The sequence below is a fragment of the Anser anser genome (assembly GCF_964211835.1).
Source record: "Anser anser genome assembly, chromosome: 24".
Classification (NCBI taxonomy): domain Eukaryota; kingdom Metazoa; phylum Chordata; class Aves; order Anseriformes; family Anatidae; genus Anser; species Anser anser.
Window position 1 is genome coordinate 7,536,817 of NC_139745.1, and position 16,156 is coordinate 7,552,972.

Below are 16,156 nucleotides of genomic sequence, written 5' to 3' on the forward strand. Positions count from 1 at the left end.
CCTTAAATATAGCATCCTACCATGCCATCACAGTGACAATGGGGAGACCCATGCAGGGGTTACACTGCTTGAGCCGTGTACTGCAGTGATAACTAATCACAAACTCGTTTTCGTTTGGTTAAATAATTGCCATTGCCAAATGATATAAGGAAAGTCAGGTGCCTCCAAAATTCAGGCATCAGAGCATTGTATTATCCTCTGCTTCCTTAGGATAGACACTCGTGAAGCAACTAAAATGAATAATGAATGTTTCAACCTCCTCCAGGATTTTCCCTTGGGTCAACATTGCCATTGCTGCATAATGAACTGAAATCATTTATTTTGACATCACTTTAGTGAATGCCAACTGCAGGCAAATTATGTCAGTGTATAATTAGATCGGAGCTAACAACAGCTCATGTGTTTGGGTTGGCTGTGATTATTGTACGTTCCTTGTTACAGGCAAAGGAGGGCTCGATGCCACCACAGCAGTGAGCTTACATATCCAGCTGCTCATGGCAGTATCTGGGAGGCTGGAGTAGGGTAAAAGAACAGAGACTGCTAGTTTTCCATGTGTTTATGATCGGCATGCAGTTTCAGCATTCGGGATAAACCCTTCTCAGCACTGGGAGGAGCGGGTGGTATTTTCTGTGATATCAGGAGAAACAAAGGCTTGCAAGTAAAGCTCTGCAGCTACAATGCCAGTTTGTTAGCCAGGTGTTCTGCAGCTCCATCTGATCAGATGAGAGGTCAGTGCGCCAGCAGTGGGCTTTGCCAAGTGGCCAGAAGGCAGTAAAGAGGATCTGTAAAAAAATAACATTGCTGTAGAGGGTGTAGCTGAAGGTCTGTTCAGCCCAGCGCCCTGTCTCTTGACAGAGGCCTGTAGCTTTTCCTGAGCTGAGCACCCACCATGCTTTATTGCTGCTAGTAGACCTATCCCTGCTAATTAGTCTAATGATTCTGGCCTTCACAAGACTTTGTGGAAATGAATCCCAACATCACATCTGGCAAGGTTTTGAGTCACCCTGATTGTATCAGTAGGATCCATTTCTAAGAACCTGTGTTTGCTTCACCATCCAAAGGAAGCAAAGCTGAACTCCAGCAGGATTGGCACTGGAACAAGGACTTCTGTGGGAAAAGTTTATTTGGTGGCTGCCTCAGACATTCGAAAGAAAGCAGTAAACAGATACTCCTGGGCAGGCACAGCTGAGCACATTTTGGTATAAACGAAGCTGTCAAAATGAAGGAACACTTTTCTCTCATTGGTTTTTAACCATTGCATAACCCTTTGGGTGCTTTCCTGAATTTGGTATTATGAAAAGAAATGGGTAATTATGGCCTGTTCTGCTTAATATTAATGATTTCTTTCATCCTTGTCATATCAACCCTCTGTTATGTGTTTTAAGGAGAAAAGACCAGTCATGCTTTCCTCATATGGAAGCTGTTTCAAACCTTTGACTGCTTTATTACCTTTTTCTTAGAAAAATCTCTTGGCTTCATGTCTCACTTCTCTCATTGTCTCAATCTGAAAAGATACACATGGATGTCTTACATCCTCTGAACATGCAAGCGTAAGGCCACTGCTTAGCACCGAGGTCCATCTGCGGTGCAGGCTCCTTCACGCAGTTCTGCTGCACCGTACCTCCCCATCTCCAACAGCAGGACTGCTTGGCCACCGTGATGCCGGAGGACAAGCTGTAAGGTCTGTTCTGTCAGGGTCCCGGTGCTTTCAAAGCTGCCCCTCAACTCTGCTTCATCCTGTCTCCAGAATTCAGAGCTCCCCATTTGTTCCTTCAGTAAGGTTTTCCTCAAAGCACATGTTAAAAAATCACCCGTGATTTCAGATAGTCTTCCACCAGTACACCTTCCAAAGCCAAAACAGGTAACAGGGGAAAAAGCGAGCCTCACCCCGCAGCGATGCGTTCGCCCCTGTGCAAGCTCCCTGGCGAGCTACGAGCAGGGCTTGGGGAGTGGCAAAGTGACAGCTCCCAGATTTAGCTGAGAAGACAAAGAGCAAAGCTTGGCTCTAGGGTTACAGCAGCCACCTGCTGCGCCGATGTCCTTGTGACAACTGGAGCTGCAGCGCTCACCTGTCATCATCGTGACATCTGCCTAGGAGCAGGCACGGTCTTTGTCGTAAGGCAGTTCTCTGTTTTGTTATCTAGGGCTATCAGCACTGCTATCTGGAAAAGTCAAGATGAATGAGGAGCAGTCTTGGTTGGTACAGATGGCTTGCATGGGATGACCTTTGAGACAATGTTGAAATCATGCTGCTTATCTGGAAATGTTCTTACACCGAATGAGAGTGAGATAATTAGATCCTGCTATAGCTGTTCGCTGTGATGCACTTTGAAACAAACAAGGCTATCAATTTGATTATGAAAAGCAGTGAAGTGGAAGGCAATAAGGTCAGCATGCGTTGATGGGGGATGGATGAGCACTTTACTTGTGCAGCTGCAGTAAAGCTAAATAGCATCAACATCTTTTTCCAAAGAGAAACGGTTTTAGAAGATATGATCTTCCTCTTAAATCCAAGAGGTGACTCATGAGACAAGAATCAATCTCCTCCTGCTTGGTACAGCAAGGCCTAAAAGATAAATATTGACTTAGCCATGATCATGGCAGGAAGTTGAGAATATTGCTGTAGGAGATCACCTCCTTCCACCATGGCTCAGAGAGTGCCTCTCTTGACCACATTCCTTGCTCGTGCTGTTAGGGGTAGAACAGATGAGGACAGGCAAGAGCTGGGTTGTGAGACTTTAGACCATTCTGCTATACGCAGCCTTTATCAACTTGTATAGTCAGAGGCAATGGAGCTTTTAAGGTATTTAAGTGCCTGAAGAAAAGACTGACATCCTGCTGTGGGATGCTTTGCATATTTAGGCACCTACGTTAAGTCTAAAACTCTGGTCCCAGGTTTCTCTGCCTTAGCTGGATGTCTCCTCTTGAGGCACCAAGACGACACATTTGTTAAGGGCTGTGACATGATCGGGCCCTGTGGCAGGGGGCTGCAGAGAGATTTGAGAAGGCTGTTAAGTAACAAATGCTGTATTTTTTAGCAGCATCTTCAAATGCTCTACTAAGGCCCCCTTCCCTTCCACACTGTGCTGCCCATACTGACACTGCACTGAGGATAGGGTTTCACAACATGAGCCAAAATATTGGCGTTGTGGCATTTCGTTATTCCCTGAGTAGCATCACTGGGAATGTTGTTGACACAGGATACGTAGCCTACGGCAACCCTGAATAAAGGACCTGGCATCACGGGCTTGAAATGCCACCTCTCCAGGGGGCAGTTAGCGGGGTAGGACGGTACCCCGGGCCTCGCACTGCCTGGAAGCAACAGAGCTGGGCTGCTGCAACTCCTGTAACTGCAACGTTTCTCTCTGTGTTATTTTTGATGGTATACTTTGGACAGAAGTACATGAAACAGCTCAAACGGCACTCCACTAAACCTCCAATACTGAATGGCATGATGTAAAGTCAGCACGATGGAAATGTCCTTCCACATTGCTGCCCAGGCTGCGAATGTATTCACACCTCTTACACCCTGTGCCATGGCCATTCTTCACCACATCCCACATTTCATCTCTTGGCCTCATATGACATGGCCACAGTGCTTTGTTTGTTATTGATACTGGAGTTAGGGCCTGAATCTTTACCTATGAAGTTTGGCATTCTTATGGTTAGTCCTTTAATCCCGGGTTGAATCATCAAAACCCCTTTGCTTCATAAAGCTACAGTTTATTTGCAAAATCATACCAAGAAAGTGGAATTTAACCTTTGGCCTCAGCTTCCCCAGACTGAGAAAACACCTAAGTGCACTCGTGGTGAGAACAGCTGAGTTTTTGCTCCTGGTCAGCCTTCCCCTGGCAGCGCTCAGGGGGTGCTTCCAGTGAGTACTTCCCCATACTATTCAAAACCTGACTTATTCTTACGTATGGTTTCAGTTCTTCTGAAAACCTGAGGTCATCAGACATGTGCACTTATTCACTGCACCAGTGGAAATCAACCGGCTGAACTACGCTCTCCTCTTAATGAAAAACAATTGCCATCTCTGTCCCCCAGATAAATACCATTTAGCTTGCTTTTGGCAAAGCTGCAGTCCCAAAGGAATTTGGCTGTCAGTTTACGTTGGTTTTGCTTCATTTCAGCCCTGGAGTTGGGTGTGCTGGTAACAGAGGTAGAGGAGACCTCTGCAGTTGTAGATTCCTCTCCATCATTCACATGGAGCGTGTTCCTTGCTGGTATTGCCAGGGAAGGATGGGAGGAAGCAGCTCAACACCTCCCTGGTCTCCTTGGTAGATTACAGTGAGTAATGCACTCAGAATTCATTCAGGGTTCATGGGGCTGAACTGAGATTGGTGCGAATCCTCGTGTTCCTGTCTATGTGGAGTGTGAGGCTCCCTGCTTTGTCCCTGGGGATTTCAAGGGAAGAAGAGAATGGGTGACTATCTCATGAGAAAGAAATGAGCAGCAGTTGAAAAATACGTCAGGGCTGGGCCAAGACTGCACCATTCTGCTGCACAGATGAAAAAGGTTTAATCTTTCTACAAGCATTAAAGAGCACAGCAGAACAGAGGGCATTTAGTTTCTCAGAACTGCTGTATCAGGAGCTATTACCACAGTTTCAATGACTGCTTTAAAGGCAAAGTCCATTCTATGCAAGTAGCTTTGCAAGAATCATATATCCAAGGGTAGAACACCAATACGTATTTCCTCCTTTTACTGTACCACATTGTTTTAATTCTTTTAGCTTTGCACACATCTGCACTTTAATTTCTTCAAAGCATGGGCATATTTTGGAGCTGGCTGTTTGGTGTTGGTAAAGAACAAAACAGTTTCTATTGTGAACTTAGCCAAGATTTCAGGAAACTGAATCTGGAACTTGAACTTGAATCCTAACTCAGCTTTAAAGTAGTCCAATTCATAACCAGTCTGAAGAATATCCACAGAGCGAAGATGTACTAATTAAGTGCTAAGCTACAGTATCATAGCATACCAGGGAGTAATTATATTAGTAAGGTACCAGAGCCCATGATAGAACAATAGAGGGAACAGCTCAGTGCCCCATTACAATACATCCGAGATTAGCTATGTTTATTTGTGTTGTACTGTTTTCAGGAGATGTTACTATTTTATGTAAGCAAACAGAATCTGGATTTTAATATTATTAACTTTTCTTAATAAAATTCTGTGTTTTCATCTTCTTGATCCCACAGTACTTTCAGGTTCAGGTCTTTGAACAGCGTAGTGAGAGAAAAGCCATTGCCCCGGTCTGAGATAGTGTCCTGGGACAGAACATTATTCAGTTTAGTGCTGCTAAGCTCCTTTACTGCTGTTAACTTCTGTGTTTCTTGAGTTTCTAGGAAGTAAAATTTATTTTCAGGGTGTGACACTGAACCTGATGACATCCACCACTCTGTGTTGTTCTCCCCAGGGAAGCTGTTACCAGTACTGACTGAGAGGAGGAGAGCTGCTGATGGAGACGGCAGGGATTCGTCCTCTGGAACCTGGTCCCCATCAACCGTAACCGAAGACAACAACAGCGGCAGTTCTGCTGTCTGCTGTCTATAGCATCCTCCTTGTCCCACCAAAGACAGCGCCAGCTGGGGTGCGTGCACTTTACTTTCCATCTCATCAGTCTGCAACAGCAGCTGCTGCGTTTGCCCAGGGCTCCATTGCATGAGAGCTGGCTCTCCCATGCCACTGCTGCCCCACAGTGCCACGTTTGGCCTCTGTTCTTTATAACTCCAGTGGCTGCAGCTTTTGCCTAGCACCTGGTTTACAAGCTTCACACCAGCAAAGCTATCTGGAGAAACTTCCTTTAGCACCTGGTTTGGGTGATAATTGTTCTTGTCGACATGGTCCGTGCCATCGACACACACCCCGTAGGTCAGGGGGAGGTTGGAGACACTTTGCTCGGCTCTCTGGGGAGCGTAAGCAGGATTTGTGCTTGCCGGGCAGGGTGGCTGAGCAGGCAGCTGGGACGCCTGCACATCAGCCTGGTGCTGGTAGGTAGCTTCTGGTGGGCAGAGAGGTCGTGGTGGCTCCAGGGCTTTGTCCAAATGCTGGCTGATCTGCGCTAACTGCACTTCAGGGATGAGAAGCGAAGGTTTGGATAAATTAACGGGCTTTATAATATGCTCCACTGTCAGTGTGAGAGGCTGGAATGATGAAATCCCTCTGAAGTCCTGTTGAAGTAAATAGACAAAGACGAGCTATTAACAAGAAGTCTGTGATTTTGAAGGTTTGCTTTAGATTCTTAAAAATTTTCTTTGGAGAAATATCAGTAAGAGCCAGCAACTACCACCTGGCATCTGCTGTGCTGACAAAAGACCTGTTTCTTTTTATGGGGAATGACCCCTCAGAGGAATACAGGCATCTCCCACTATGCTTCAGGACAATTGTGCTATCCTAAAATATGAGGAAGAAAAAATCCTGTTAAAATTTTGCAGTTTTTGGCCTAGCACCTCGAGCATGGAAATAGATTGCCCTTAAGTTAATTTAACATGCATGAACAACCAGTGCTCGCTAAGGGAGATGAACAACAGGTAGGGTGGCCTGGGGCTTCAAAAGGAGCTGGTGATTTAGTATGCCTCAGGTTTTAGCTGCCTAACCTGACACTTGCTTTAGAGGGGAACAATCTGGGGGAAGCTCTGAGCACCCATCTTCTGTAAATCAAATTACCATTGAGTCACTCAAAAACTGGAAGCCAAAATTATTAAAAACTTCTGAAAATTTTAGGTTTAAAATTAGAGGAAAGGAAACTTTTGGGGGTCTGTGATTTTGAGAGCTGTTCTAACATATCAGTATAAAGCCTTGCTCTCCTTTAGGGACAATATAAACAACTTACTTAATTTATTAGAATAACCAAGATCCTTCAAATCTGCAGGCATCTTTGGTGTCTTACTTTACAACTCCCTGCAATAAATTTTCTCTATGTGTGTAAGGATGACCAAATTAAAACTGCCAGCAGCCTGCAGTGAATGCCTAGACAATGCTCTTGCATGCGCATTCTTCCTCCTTGGTTAGCGCTGTTATTCAGGTGCATTCACATGGTCCTGAGCAGTTTAAAGTTTTGCTGCAATGGCTTAAGAACACTTACCAAAGACATAGGCTGCGCGCTGTGCTGCTTGATGTATTTATAGATCACGTAGCTAATTGCAGCAAACACCAGCCCAGCACAGAATCCGAGTGCAACAAAGCAGTAGAGAAGCCATGTGGTGTCTGGTTAGTGAGGAAAAGAACAAAGTGAAAATGTAGCTTCAGAGCACTGGGTTGGAAAAAATGCATGGCATCGTCTAAATGATCTCATAGGACTCAATTTTTAAATTAGGAAACTTTGCATTGCTTCAAAATGTTTAGTAAGGCTATGATATTTAGCACCGGCTAAAAACTGGTCTCTTTCGTGTACCCAATATCCCAGGTAGACTTTTAGCCGAGCAGAGTTAACAGCCTCACCTGCTAGAGTTTTCACCCAAAATACTTGGGATTTGCTGCTTCTCTCACGGAGGTGTATGTACACTGTTCCATTATATTCAGTGTCTGGGTCCAAGTTGATAACTTCAAATTCTTTGTTGTGCTCATTCTTTATCCACTATTTAAAATAAAGGTAAATTCTGTATTTTAGAAAGATAATATGCATACAATTTCCTCAACTCAGATTGCAGAATTAAGCATATTAAAGTTATTAATAACGTGCTACAGGACCGTAATAATTCTGTATATATGGAATTCCAAATACACAATTTCCTTTCTACTATTACTGCATTTAGTTTTTGCATTTAATTTCATTCACACTTGAACTATGTCGCTTTCTTTTTCAGTCACTCTCGGCTTTACTTTTTGTTACTGATACTGTAACGTGGTCAACTCTAGTTCCATTTCCAAAATTTCAGAGGAATGCTTAAAGTTCCTCTTGTCTGCTAAAAGTCAAAGACAGAATTTCTTTTCCTTGTGCATCAGAAATCTCCTCTATCGTGTACCAGTTCTGGTGTCCTTCTCCACCTTATGCAAAATGTGATTTACAAAAGTCAGTGGCAAGCGGCCTGAGGTTGTACTTTACCTTTTGGTGTGTCCGTTGGTTGAATAGCGTTAAGTGATAATCAACAGGACCAAATTTGCTATAAATGTCCTCTATGGTTAGCTGGTGGCCATCCTCACCTCTCAGCGGAGTATAGGGGGGCCGTATAAGAAACTTTATGGACCGTACGTAAGGAATATACTCTAATTCTGGTGCTCCAATAACAGCTAGAAAAGACAGAACAGGAAGTGTCAATTGTTAAGATTAAAGCTAATATGTTATCAGAGTGTTTTATACACATCTTATACACACACACCAGACTGACTCTAAATGATTATGCCTGTGTATAATCAAAAAAGTATTTGGGCTGCATTTTGTTGACCATAGGAAAAATCAGGAAATGGGTGATAATGCCTTTCCTCAAGGTTCTGCCTCCTTTAGCCAGTGTTTGTCTCTAGAAATTCCTTCCCCAGGCTTTTCCTTAGGACCATGCTCTCACTGTTTCTGTGTTGGTTCCCTTTGCTGCACAGAAGCATCCTCCCTCATGTGTTTGTGCTGAGATGAGTGCAGAATCCCACCACAGGGCACTCAGCTAACTGCTACCTACGTTCCTATTCCCATCCTACTTCAGATTTTGTCTTTAGAGCAGTTCAGGTCTTGTGTATCAGAACTTATCTTCAGTGAAGGGTATACACAATGCAGAACACTTAAACAGAGGTTTAACCCAATCCATAACAGGATATTTAAAAGCAGCACTCAGTAGTCCTTCAAGGACATGTGGCTTAAAATAGTAAAAAGAATGGCTCTGGGGAATAGGCTCACCTCATGAGGAGCATTAAGGCTTATGCTGCAATGCAAAGTGAATGTTTCATGACCAAAGCGACTACATGGCTCTTTCATGGCTTATTTCATGCAAAGATCTGAAGGCTCTTCATAGCCACTGGCTGCTAATGTCACCCTGAATTATTCTTGACAAGTATACAGTGGGAAAATTTTAGACACAGAGCAAGCAAGAGGACGTCCAAAGGGTGTGGTGTTTGTCGTGCAGCTCACTTGGGTTTGGGAGCACTGAGCATCAGTTGGTCTGGCTGCTTATCCCGATGTGCTGGAGTTCACATTTCCTAGCTTCTATGACTGCATTACTGGCTGTCCTTAGGTTGCCCATCATGTCTCTTACTAAGTTCCTGCCTGTCTTAATAGCAGTTCTTCCTTCTAACACATCTGGCTTTTCCCCTTCTCTAATTGCAGTCTGCGTCAGACCTCAGGGCTGGCCCTGCCCTTTTGCTCACTTGCCTCTTTGCCCAACAGCAAGCCTTCTTATGGACTGGAAAGCTTTCACTCCCATCCTAGCAAGCAGAGTCTTGCAATACTAAAATCAGAGGAAACACTATTCTGAACATCAGTGAGACTAGAGATGAATCCCCGGCAAGCAGGATTTAATAGATTTAAGCAGAGGTACGTACTCTCTTTTCTGGGTTCAAATCTTTCCGAGCGCACCCAGTTGGAGGAGCAGTAGTTCTGGCCAGTGGCCCTCACCCTGGCGTAGTAGTGCTCGGTGAAGTTTTCTGTTTCATGAGTGAGATTGCAGAAAGGCTGTGTGATGTTCTGGCACTCACGCTTGTTAAGCCAGGCTTTCTCTCCATACCTTAGACAGGACAAAATAGCTTTTAGTCTGATTGGTATAGCAGATGCAATACAATGCTCCGGAATGATCCAGGCAGGCTGCTTTGCCAACTACTAGTAGTTTTTAAATTAATTATTGCGATTAACAAGTGGTTGGGAATGAAATGGCAGAGAAACCTCCCCTGGCCTACAGCCCTTAATCCATTCCCACTGGTGCTTCTGTGTGGATAAGGCTTTGAGGAAGTGCAGCTCATTTTAAGGCATACACAAGAGTGTCCTGCGGTCAGTGACTCCGGGGTTCTTTGCTCGGTCTGGCACTGAATGACTGCATGCAAATTCACCGCTGACTTTGCAAACTACCCAAATGCAACAAAGCTATTGTGTAGCACTGGTCTGATTTCTTTTAGCTCTAGTGACTGACCTGGAGGAAGGCAATTGCTGTTACCTGTATTTAGAGTTGAGGAAACTGCAGAATAGAGAGAAGTAAGTTGCTGAAGACAAAGCTCTGTAATGGAGTAAAACGGGCAACCCAAAGTGTAAAAGTATTTGCTTAACTAAGCACCATCCACCAGTTTAAATAATCCTGTCCTTTACTGAGTTCTTGTCTAAGCAGAACCATTTCCATGAAAGCAAGACAAGCAGCAGAATCAGCAAAATCTACTGAGAACAGTGGCCGCAAGAACAACAGAATTCCAAAAAGAAGCAAACTTCACATACTGCTTATACTGGACATCAAATACGGTGCCAGGGAGAATATCTGCTTCAGTTTCCCATGTCAGGATGTTCTCAAAGTTTGTAGAAGAAAATGCTGCACGTTTCAGACATGATGACCTCTCTGTAGTCGCAATGCCTAGGGTAGCAAAGAAACTGGTATTAAAATGCATATTCTGGCATCTCAGCCCTCAGGTGAGCATGGATCCAGCACTGCTCAGCCATTTGGTGAAGAGAATCATAACACAGAATGGCTCGGGTTGGAAGGGACCTCAAAGATCATCCATTTCCAACCCCCCTGCCATAGGCAGGGATGCCACCCACTAGATCAGGTTGGCCAGGGCCTCATCTAACCTGGCCTTGAACACCTCCAGGGATGGGGCAGCCACAACCTCTCTGGGAAACCTGTTCCAGTGCCTCACCGCCCCCTGAGTGAAGAATTTCCTCCTAATCTCTAATCTAAATCTCCCATCTTTTAGTTTAAAACCATTCCCCTTTGTCCAGTCATTATCTGATTGAGCAAAGAGTTGCTCTCCATCTTTTTTATAAGCCCCCTTTAAGTACTGAAAGGTCGCAATGAGGTACCCTGGAGCCTTCCCTTCTGCAGGCTGAACAGCAGGCACGCCACTTCCAGGTCGCTAGAGAGGGGCTGCAGAGCAGACGCTTCAACAGAACAGGAACTCAAATCATGCACACATCACCATATAGGCTTTGCAGATTGTTGACTCATCCCAAAGGAATCGAAGTCAGGAATTTTTACAGAAGGGCCTCAAAAACTTAGAGAGAATCCAGGATTTTCTTATCAGGTTTCTTTTAAAGCAGTTAAATGGCTGGAAAACTAAGAACAATAACCTGTTTCCAGGCTAGATTTAAATCTGTGAATGCCATCGCTTCTGCCCAGACTCAGGGAAGTAATGTGTTTAGATCAGTCTCACATCACTGCAGATGTGACGGCCATTAGCTGCTCATGGTCCACGTTTTATGGGATGGAGACTGCCTGCGCAGAACGACACTCGACAGACCTGAGACGTGGACTCTGATCTGGGTGTGCCAGGGTGAGGGCAAACAGCTCCTGGCTCCCTGCAGACCGAGCTGCGTGCCTCTTCACACGGAGGATGGGCTCTAGCTTTGCAAAGCTGAAATGTCCCTTGCCCTGGCAAACATGCCCTCTGTAGAGCAGAACGCCACCGTGATCCACCTGCAGCAACCTGGCTATGAGCAGCTGCTGGAGAGTGTCCTGGAGACTTTGGGGTCCTTCCTGTAACCAGAACACATGGTGCCACATTGCCTCAAGGCTGATTCACAGGACCTTCTAACTTAGGCAGTAACCTGCAGAATCTATGAGCTCTGTAAATCTGAGTTACAGACACGTCCTCAAAGTTGTGTAGTTTATACATTAATTTTAACCCTTGCTTTGCAGTACTGATAAACTCCTTGAACTAATGGAGCTTCAGCCTGCTCTCGTTGGAAATGAACAGTCCAGTTATGGTGCTTGTAAACAGACACACACAATCAATGCGACCCCGCTGAAAAAATGGTGATAAACAGGTAGAAGTAGCAGCATTTTACAGATGGGAAAATTTAGGACCAGACTGGGGGGGACTTGGACAAGATCACACTGAACAATTGTGGTAGAGCAGGGACTAAAATATGCCAGTTCCTGGATCCTTACCCCAAGCTTTTCCTCCAGCTGCTGCCATGGAGAACTGTGTGGCAGCAGTTTGACCTATTGTGCTCTACAGGAGGAGAATTAGTCAGAAAGACACAGATCCAATTATCAGTCTTTTTGGGTAAGGCATTTTGGCAGGGAACCAACACAGAAATAGGCTCTGATCTAGTCCAAATGCTAGCTGAGCACAGCCTTCCTCCTGAGGCAGCACAAAGTGGGTGGGTTTCCCTGTCTGGTCACCATAAGACCGAGTCACCAGTACCCTGATCATATCAGAGGTAGGAAATCTCCATCTTCCCACATTTATCCATACTAAAACACGGTTATGCAAACCAGTGTAACACAAGCACAATCAGCGTGGGCAGGAAGAACCACAATATTTCGGAGTGTGAAAGTCCCTCTGCTTCAGAAGTTTCTGTAGGCACCTTCCCTACAGTGTAAGGTCATAGACAAATATGCAGAAAAGCAAAGCAGAAGCAGATGAACGCTAAGGTTGCTTGCTGAGAAGCTGCCATTCGAAAACATAGCAAGTTTATGCTTGATTCACCCAGGAGTGGGTTTGCCACATTTGGTTTAGGATTGAATGGCTTTTAGGGATATATTATTTGTTCGTACCTCTTTTAAAATCAGGGCTGTTCTATTTGTGTGTATCTGCGTAAGACACAGGGGGCTGATCCAAAATCCCCTGAAGTCAGTGAATATCCTTTACTCCTGTAGGATCTGGGTTGCATTAAGCCAGTGGCAAACACTTCGGATTGAGGGAATCATTTCTTCTCCCTAGTAATCCTTAAAGCACTGAGCACACCAACAATACTTTGAAAATATTAAAAAGAGAGAGCTTTTGAACAACCTCAAACAACAGCTCGTTCTCTAGGTCTTGTTTCAGGACAAATTGACTGAACTGCTTCCCATACTACATGCCCAAACTGAAACACTCGTGGTCAGGGATAGGAAAGAAGTCAGAACTTACCGACCACTGAACACACAGCCAAGACGATCAGAAATTTCTTCATGAATAGCTAAGCAAGCTGGGCTGGGAGAGCAGGCAGTGGATCCTGTGTGCAGATGAATCACCTTTTACAACAGCTAAATTCTTGCTTGTGGGGCTGAGTTGGATTTGTTGCCCAGTAACAGGCTGCGGAGCTGCTATCCCGCCTGCATTCTCATCTGAGATCACCAGCTGAAGACCTGTGCGCATGTGTAAGCACAGGAGAGAAAACAGCAGAGTGACAACAGGAACACCTCACTCCCTCTGAGTATACACACCTAACTGTACAAAGGTGCACAAGCCAGAGGCTTAGAAAATCCCCGGGTTTTTCTTGAAAGAGAGCCAAATACCATTTTCCTGATAAAGAGCTTCCTGCCTAAAAGCCCTCACTGAGGTTTCTCAGTTTTGGGGTTTGCTTTTCTGGTTGGATAGCTTTGACTGGTTGGAACTCTGGAAGTTATTATTTAGTGCTGTGCTCGTAGCTGATTTTATAACTGCTGCAAACAACACACCTATTTCCTTAAGAAATACCTTTGGGTATTTTGTTAAAATCAAAGTCAGGCAGATCATTAGTTTTTAAGCTCTTCTATTGTTCGTGCTGGGCATGGGTGGGAGCCAACTGACTAACACGCAGCCCTGCTGCGCTGGGCAGAGCACAAGCTCCTCAGGTGCGCCAAGGCCTCCGCACTGCCAGGTGGCTGCAGAGGTTCTTTGCTTGGCGTAGGAAGGGGGGAGGTCACCTTTCTGCAGCAGGAGCATATCTGTCCCCACTCGCTTCATAGCTTTTCTCAGAGGCAGTTGTAGACCTACAGTTAATTTTAGTGGCTGCTTACAATATAAAGTTCTGTTCTGGATATCATGAATACCATACGATAAAAATGTTTGTAAGAAATCTAGACAAGAAAGAGATGTAGTTCCTTTTCTGTACCTTTCTTGTTTTTTTGTTTTTTTTTTTTTTTTTTAATTATTATTTTTTTAGGGTGTTGTTCAGTTATATTTTCAAGCTTTTCTCAGAAGAGGGAGAGGCATTTCCTTTTCTGGTGAAAAGTGAAAACTGGTTGCGTGTCTCCAGGAGCTGTGGATTTAGAACCACCAGATGTGTGTAAAATAGGAACTGGTACAGTTGCATGCTGCTTTTTCTACCTAATGCATTGTAAGCGGAGAAAGCTTCACACATACAACCTGCACTTGAAGCTTGGGGAACTCCCTGAGACACTGCTTTTGAATTTTGTAATGTAACGATTCCCTTTACACAGACTGGATAACCTCCCTGGGCTCTTTCTCTGGCTTACTTTATCCCATGGACACAACAGTTGACAAAACGAGGAAGTCCTGTCCCAAGTCCTCCATTTTGCCTAGGACTAACTGGGCCTTGCAGAAGGCTCAGATTCCCCCAGAGCAAAACCAATTGGCCTGTCCTTCTGGGCACCGAGAACTATTCAATTTGTGATTGCTTCAGCCCTAAAAAGTCTTAAACAGAAATATCTACCCTAAACCACAAAGAACAACTGTGCATTAGACAAATTCCTTATGAGCAGTGCTCTTACATTGTCTAAAGCCTATTTAAAGCTCCTGAATCCTAGATTTTTTTCTTATTGTTACAAGTGAGCCCCAGAAGGAACATCATACCTGCAGTTAAGTTTATCAAAATACAAGCCATGTGTGCTTCTGAAGCTGAAGGCACGCTGCTTTTGCTATTTCACATGGTGGCCAAACATGGTAGAAATTACTACCCCTCCTGTTTACCCATTCATCTTGTGGATTTTCTGTCCTGAAGTTGTTTGTATTCCCTGCTCTGCATTGATACTAACAGGGCTGTCTGCTTCAAACCATGCCACTGATGCATAGCTATCGCTTTAGCTTTCTCATCTCACAAATGCACAAGCTACAGGTTTATTAAACAAGACCCACCTATCCATCAGTATGGCCTACATCTATTTAAGTACAGCTCTTTTTTAGGGTATTTTCTGAATATAGCTTGCTAAATGATTTCCAGTTTTTCCCTTCCTTCCTATCACTGCCTCATGCTGCTGCTGTGGGATGACCCATCACAGGGCAGAAGTGAGGGAAATTGCACCGCATCTCAGACTTTTGTTTTGGGAATACCACTTAAAGCTTTATTTCTGCCTTATTTCTTGAGAGATGTTACCTTTTAAATAGCCCAGGAAGCACCCTTCTGAATCTTTCAGTACCTGAAAAACTCCAGAAGCCTGGTTCTATGTTTAAGATTCAACAATTGGCTTTCAAACTTAAACCTGTAGGGCCCGAGCCTATATCAGAAGTTAGTTCGTAAGGACAAAAACAGACTGAGAGGTTCATAATGCAGATTTACCATGGAATTCTTCTTATAACATGACACAGCTTGGGAAAGAGGAGACAAATCTTGCGTGCCAGAGATTTGTGAAGATAGGAAATCAAGGCTTAACAGACCAAGATGGTTATCTCCTGAGGTGCTGCTGGGCCCGGGCTGCAAAGCCCCACTCTGTGAGTGCCATGTGAAGCCCAGCCACTGCTGATCCAGGGATATGGGAGACCTGGTTCCAGCTCTTGTGCTTATCCAGTAGATGAGCAATGGCCAGATTTTTGGAGGACTGGATCATATCTCTTGATGAGAATGGAGAACTTTCCTTGTCACACAGCTACAACCACTAAGTAGGATGGAGGATATGGAATGATTGCTTGAGCAGAGGGAGCTCTGGCTGCCCCTCATCCCTTTCCAGTGGAAAGTGGGTCTCAAGCCCTGGTTAAAGAAGCTATGTAGGAGTGGAATGCTGCCCCCACAAGTACAGCTCTCCTGCCTGCAGCCTTCTCCCCAGCTTCCATCCTGAGAAGACCTGGGCAAGACAAAGAACTGGTCATGGGCCCTGTTTGCAGAGCTGTGGCATGTCCAAATCATTTTGTAGAGGTTACACAACTTCTGAGCTTCCTGGAAACCAAAGCCTAGGGGGTTTTCTTGATTGCACAAGAAAATAGGTGGTAATTATATTTGGATGATCTATCTCTTTCTAAATTGACAGGAGGCATTACAGTACAGGATGTACCTAAGGATACTCTGGGGGAAAGAGGTAAGAAAAAAAGGAGAATTCTGGTTGATTAATCTTTTCTACCACCTCCCTTTTAATTTTAATTTGGGATCTTAATTAGTACGTCTTGCTTTCCT

The 16,156-nt window shown here is 44.6% G+C and overlaps 1 protein-coding gene across 2 annotated transcripts; it reads right to left on the reverse strand.

The window, feature by feature from the left end:
- Positions 1 to 1,244: 1,244 nt before the first annotated feature.
- IL22RA1 (interleukin 22 receptor subunit alpha 1) lies at positions 1,245 to 13,290 on the reverse strand. 2 transcript variants are annotated; one of them, XM_083810115.1, is made up of 7 exons: positions 12,979 to 13,284; positions 10,346 to 10,478; positions 9,469 to 9,650; positions 8,048 to 8,232; positions 7,444 to 7,579; positions 7,088 to 7,209; positions 2,976 to 6,173 (listed from the first exon to the last, which is right to left on the reverse strand). In XM_083810115.1, exons 1-7 carry the CDS (start codon positions 13,019 to 13,021, stop codon positions 5,163 to 5,165), a joined length of 1,812 nt encoding a protein of 603 aa, XP_083666241.1. In that variant the 5' UTR covers positions 13,022 to 13,284; the 3' UTR covers positions 2,976 to 5,162. The 2 variants fall into 2 exon arrangements, with proteins under 2 accessions (XP_083666242.1, XP_083666241.1); XM_083810116.1 differs by lacking the exon at positions 9,469 to 9,650 and having other exon boundaries at positions 1,245 to 6,173; positions 12,979 to 13,290.
- Positions 13,291 to 16,156: the final 2,866 nt, after the last annotated feature.

Excerpts from the sequence above, each read along its gene's own strand:
- IL22RA1 (XM_083810115.1), bottom strand. The coding sequence starts at position 13,021 with ATGAAGAAATTTCTGATCGTCTTGGCTGTGTGTTCAGTGGTCG. Across the intron at positions 8,233-9,468 it reads ATTTGAACCCAGAAAAGAGA|CTGTTATTGGAGCACCAGAA; the intron begins GTACGTACCTCT and ends TGTCTTTTCTAG. Across the intron at positions 6,174-7,087 it reads GCGCGCAGCCTATGTCTTTG|GACTTCAGAGGGATTTCATC; the intron begins GTAAGTGTTCTT and ends TTACTTCAACAG.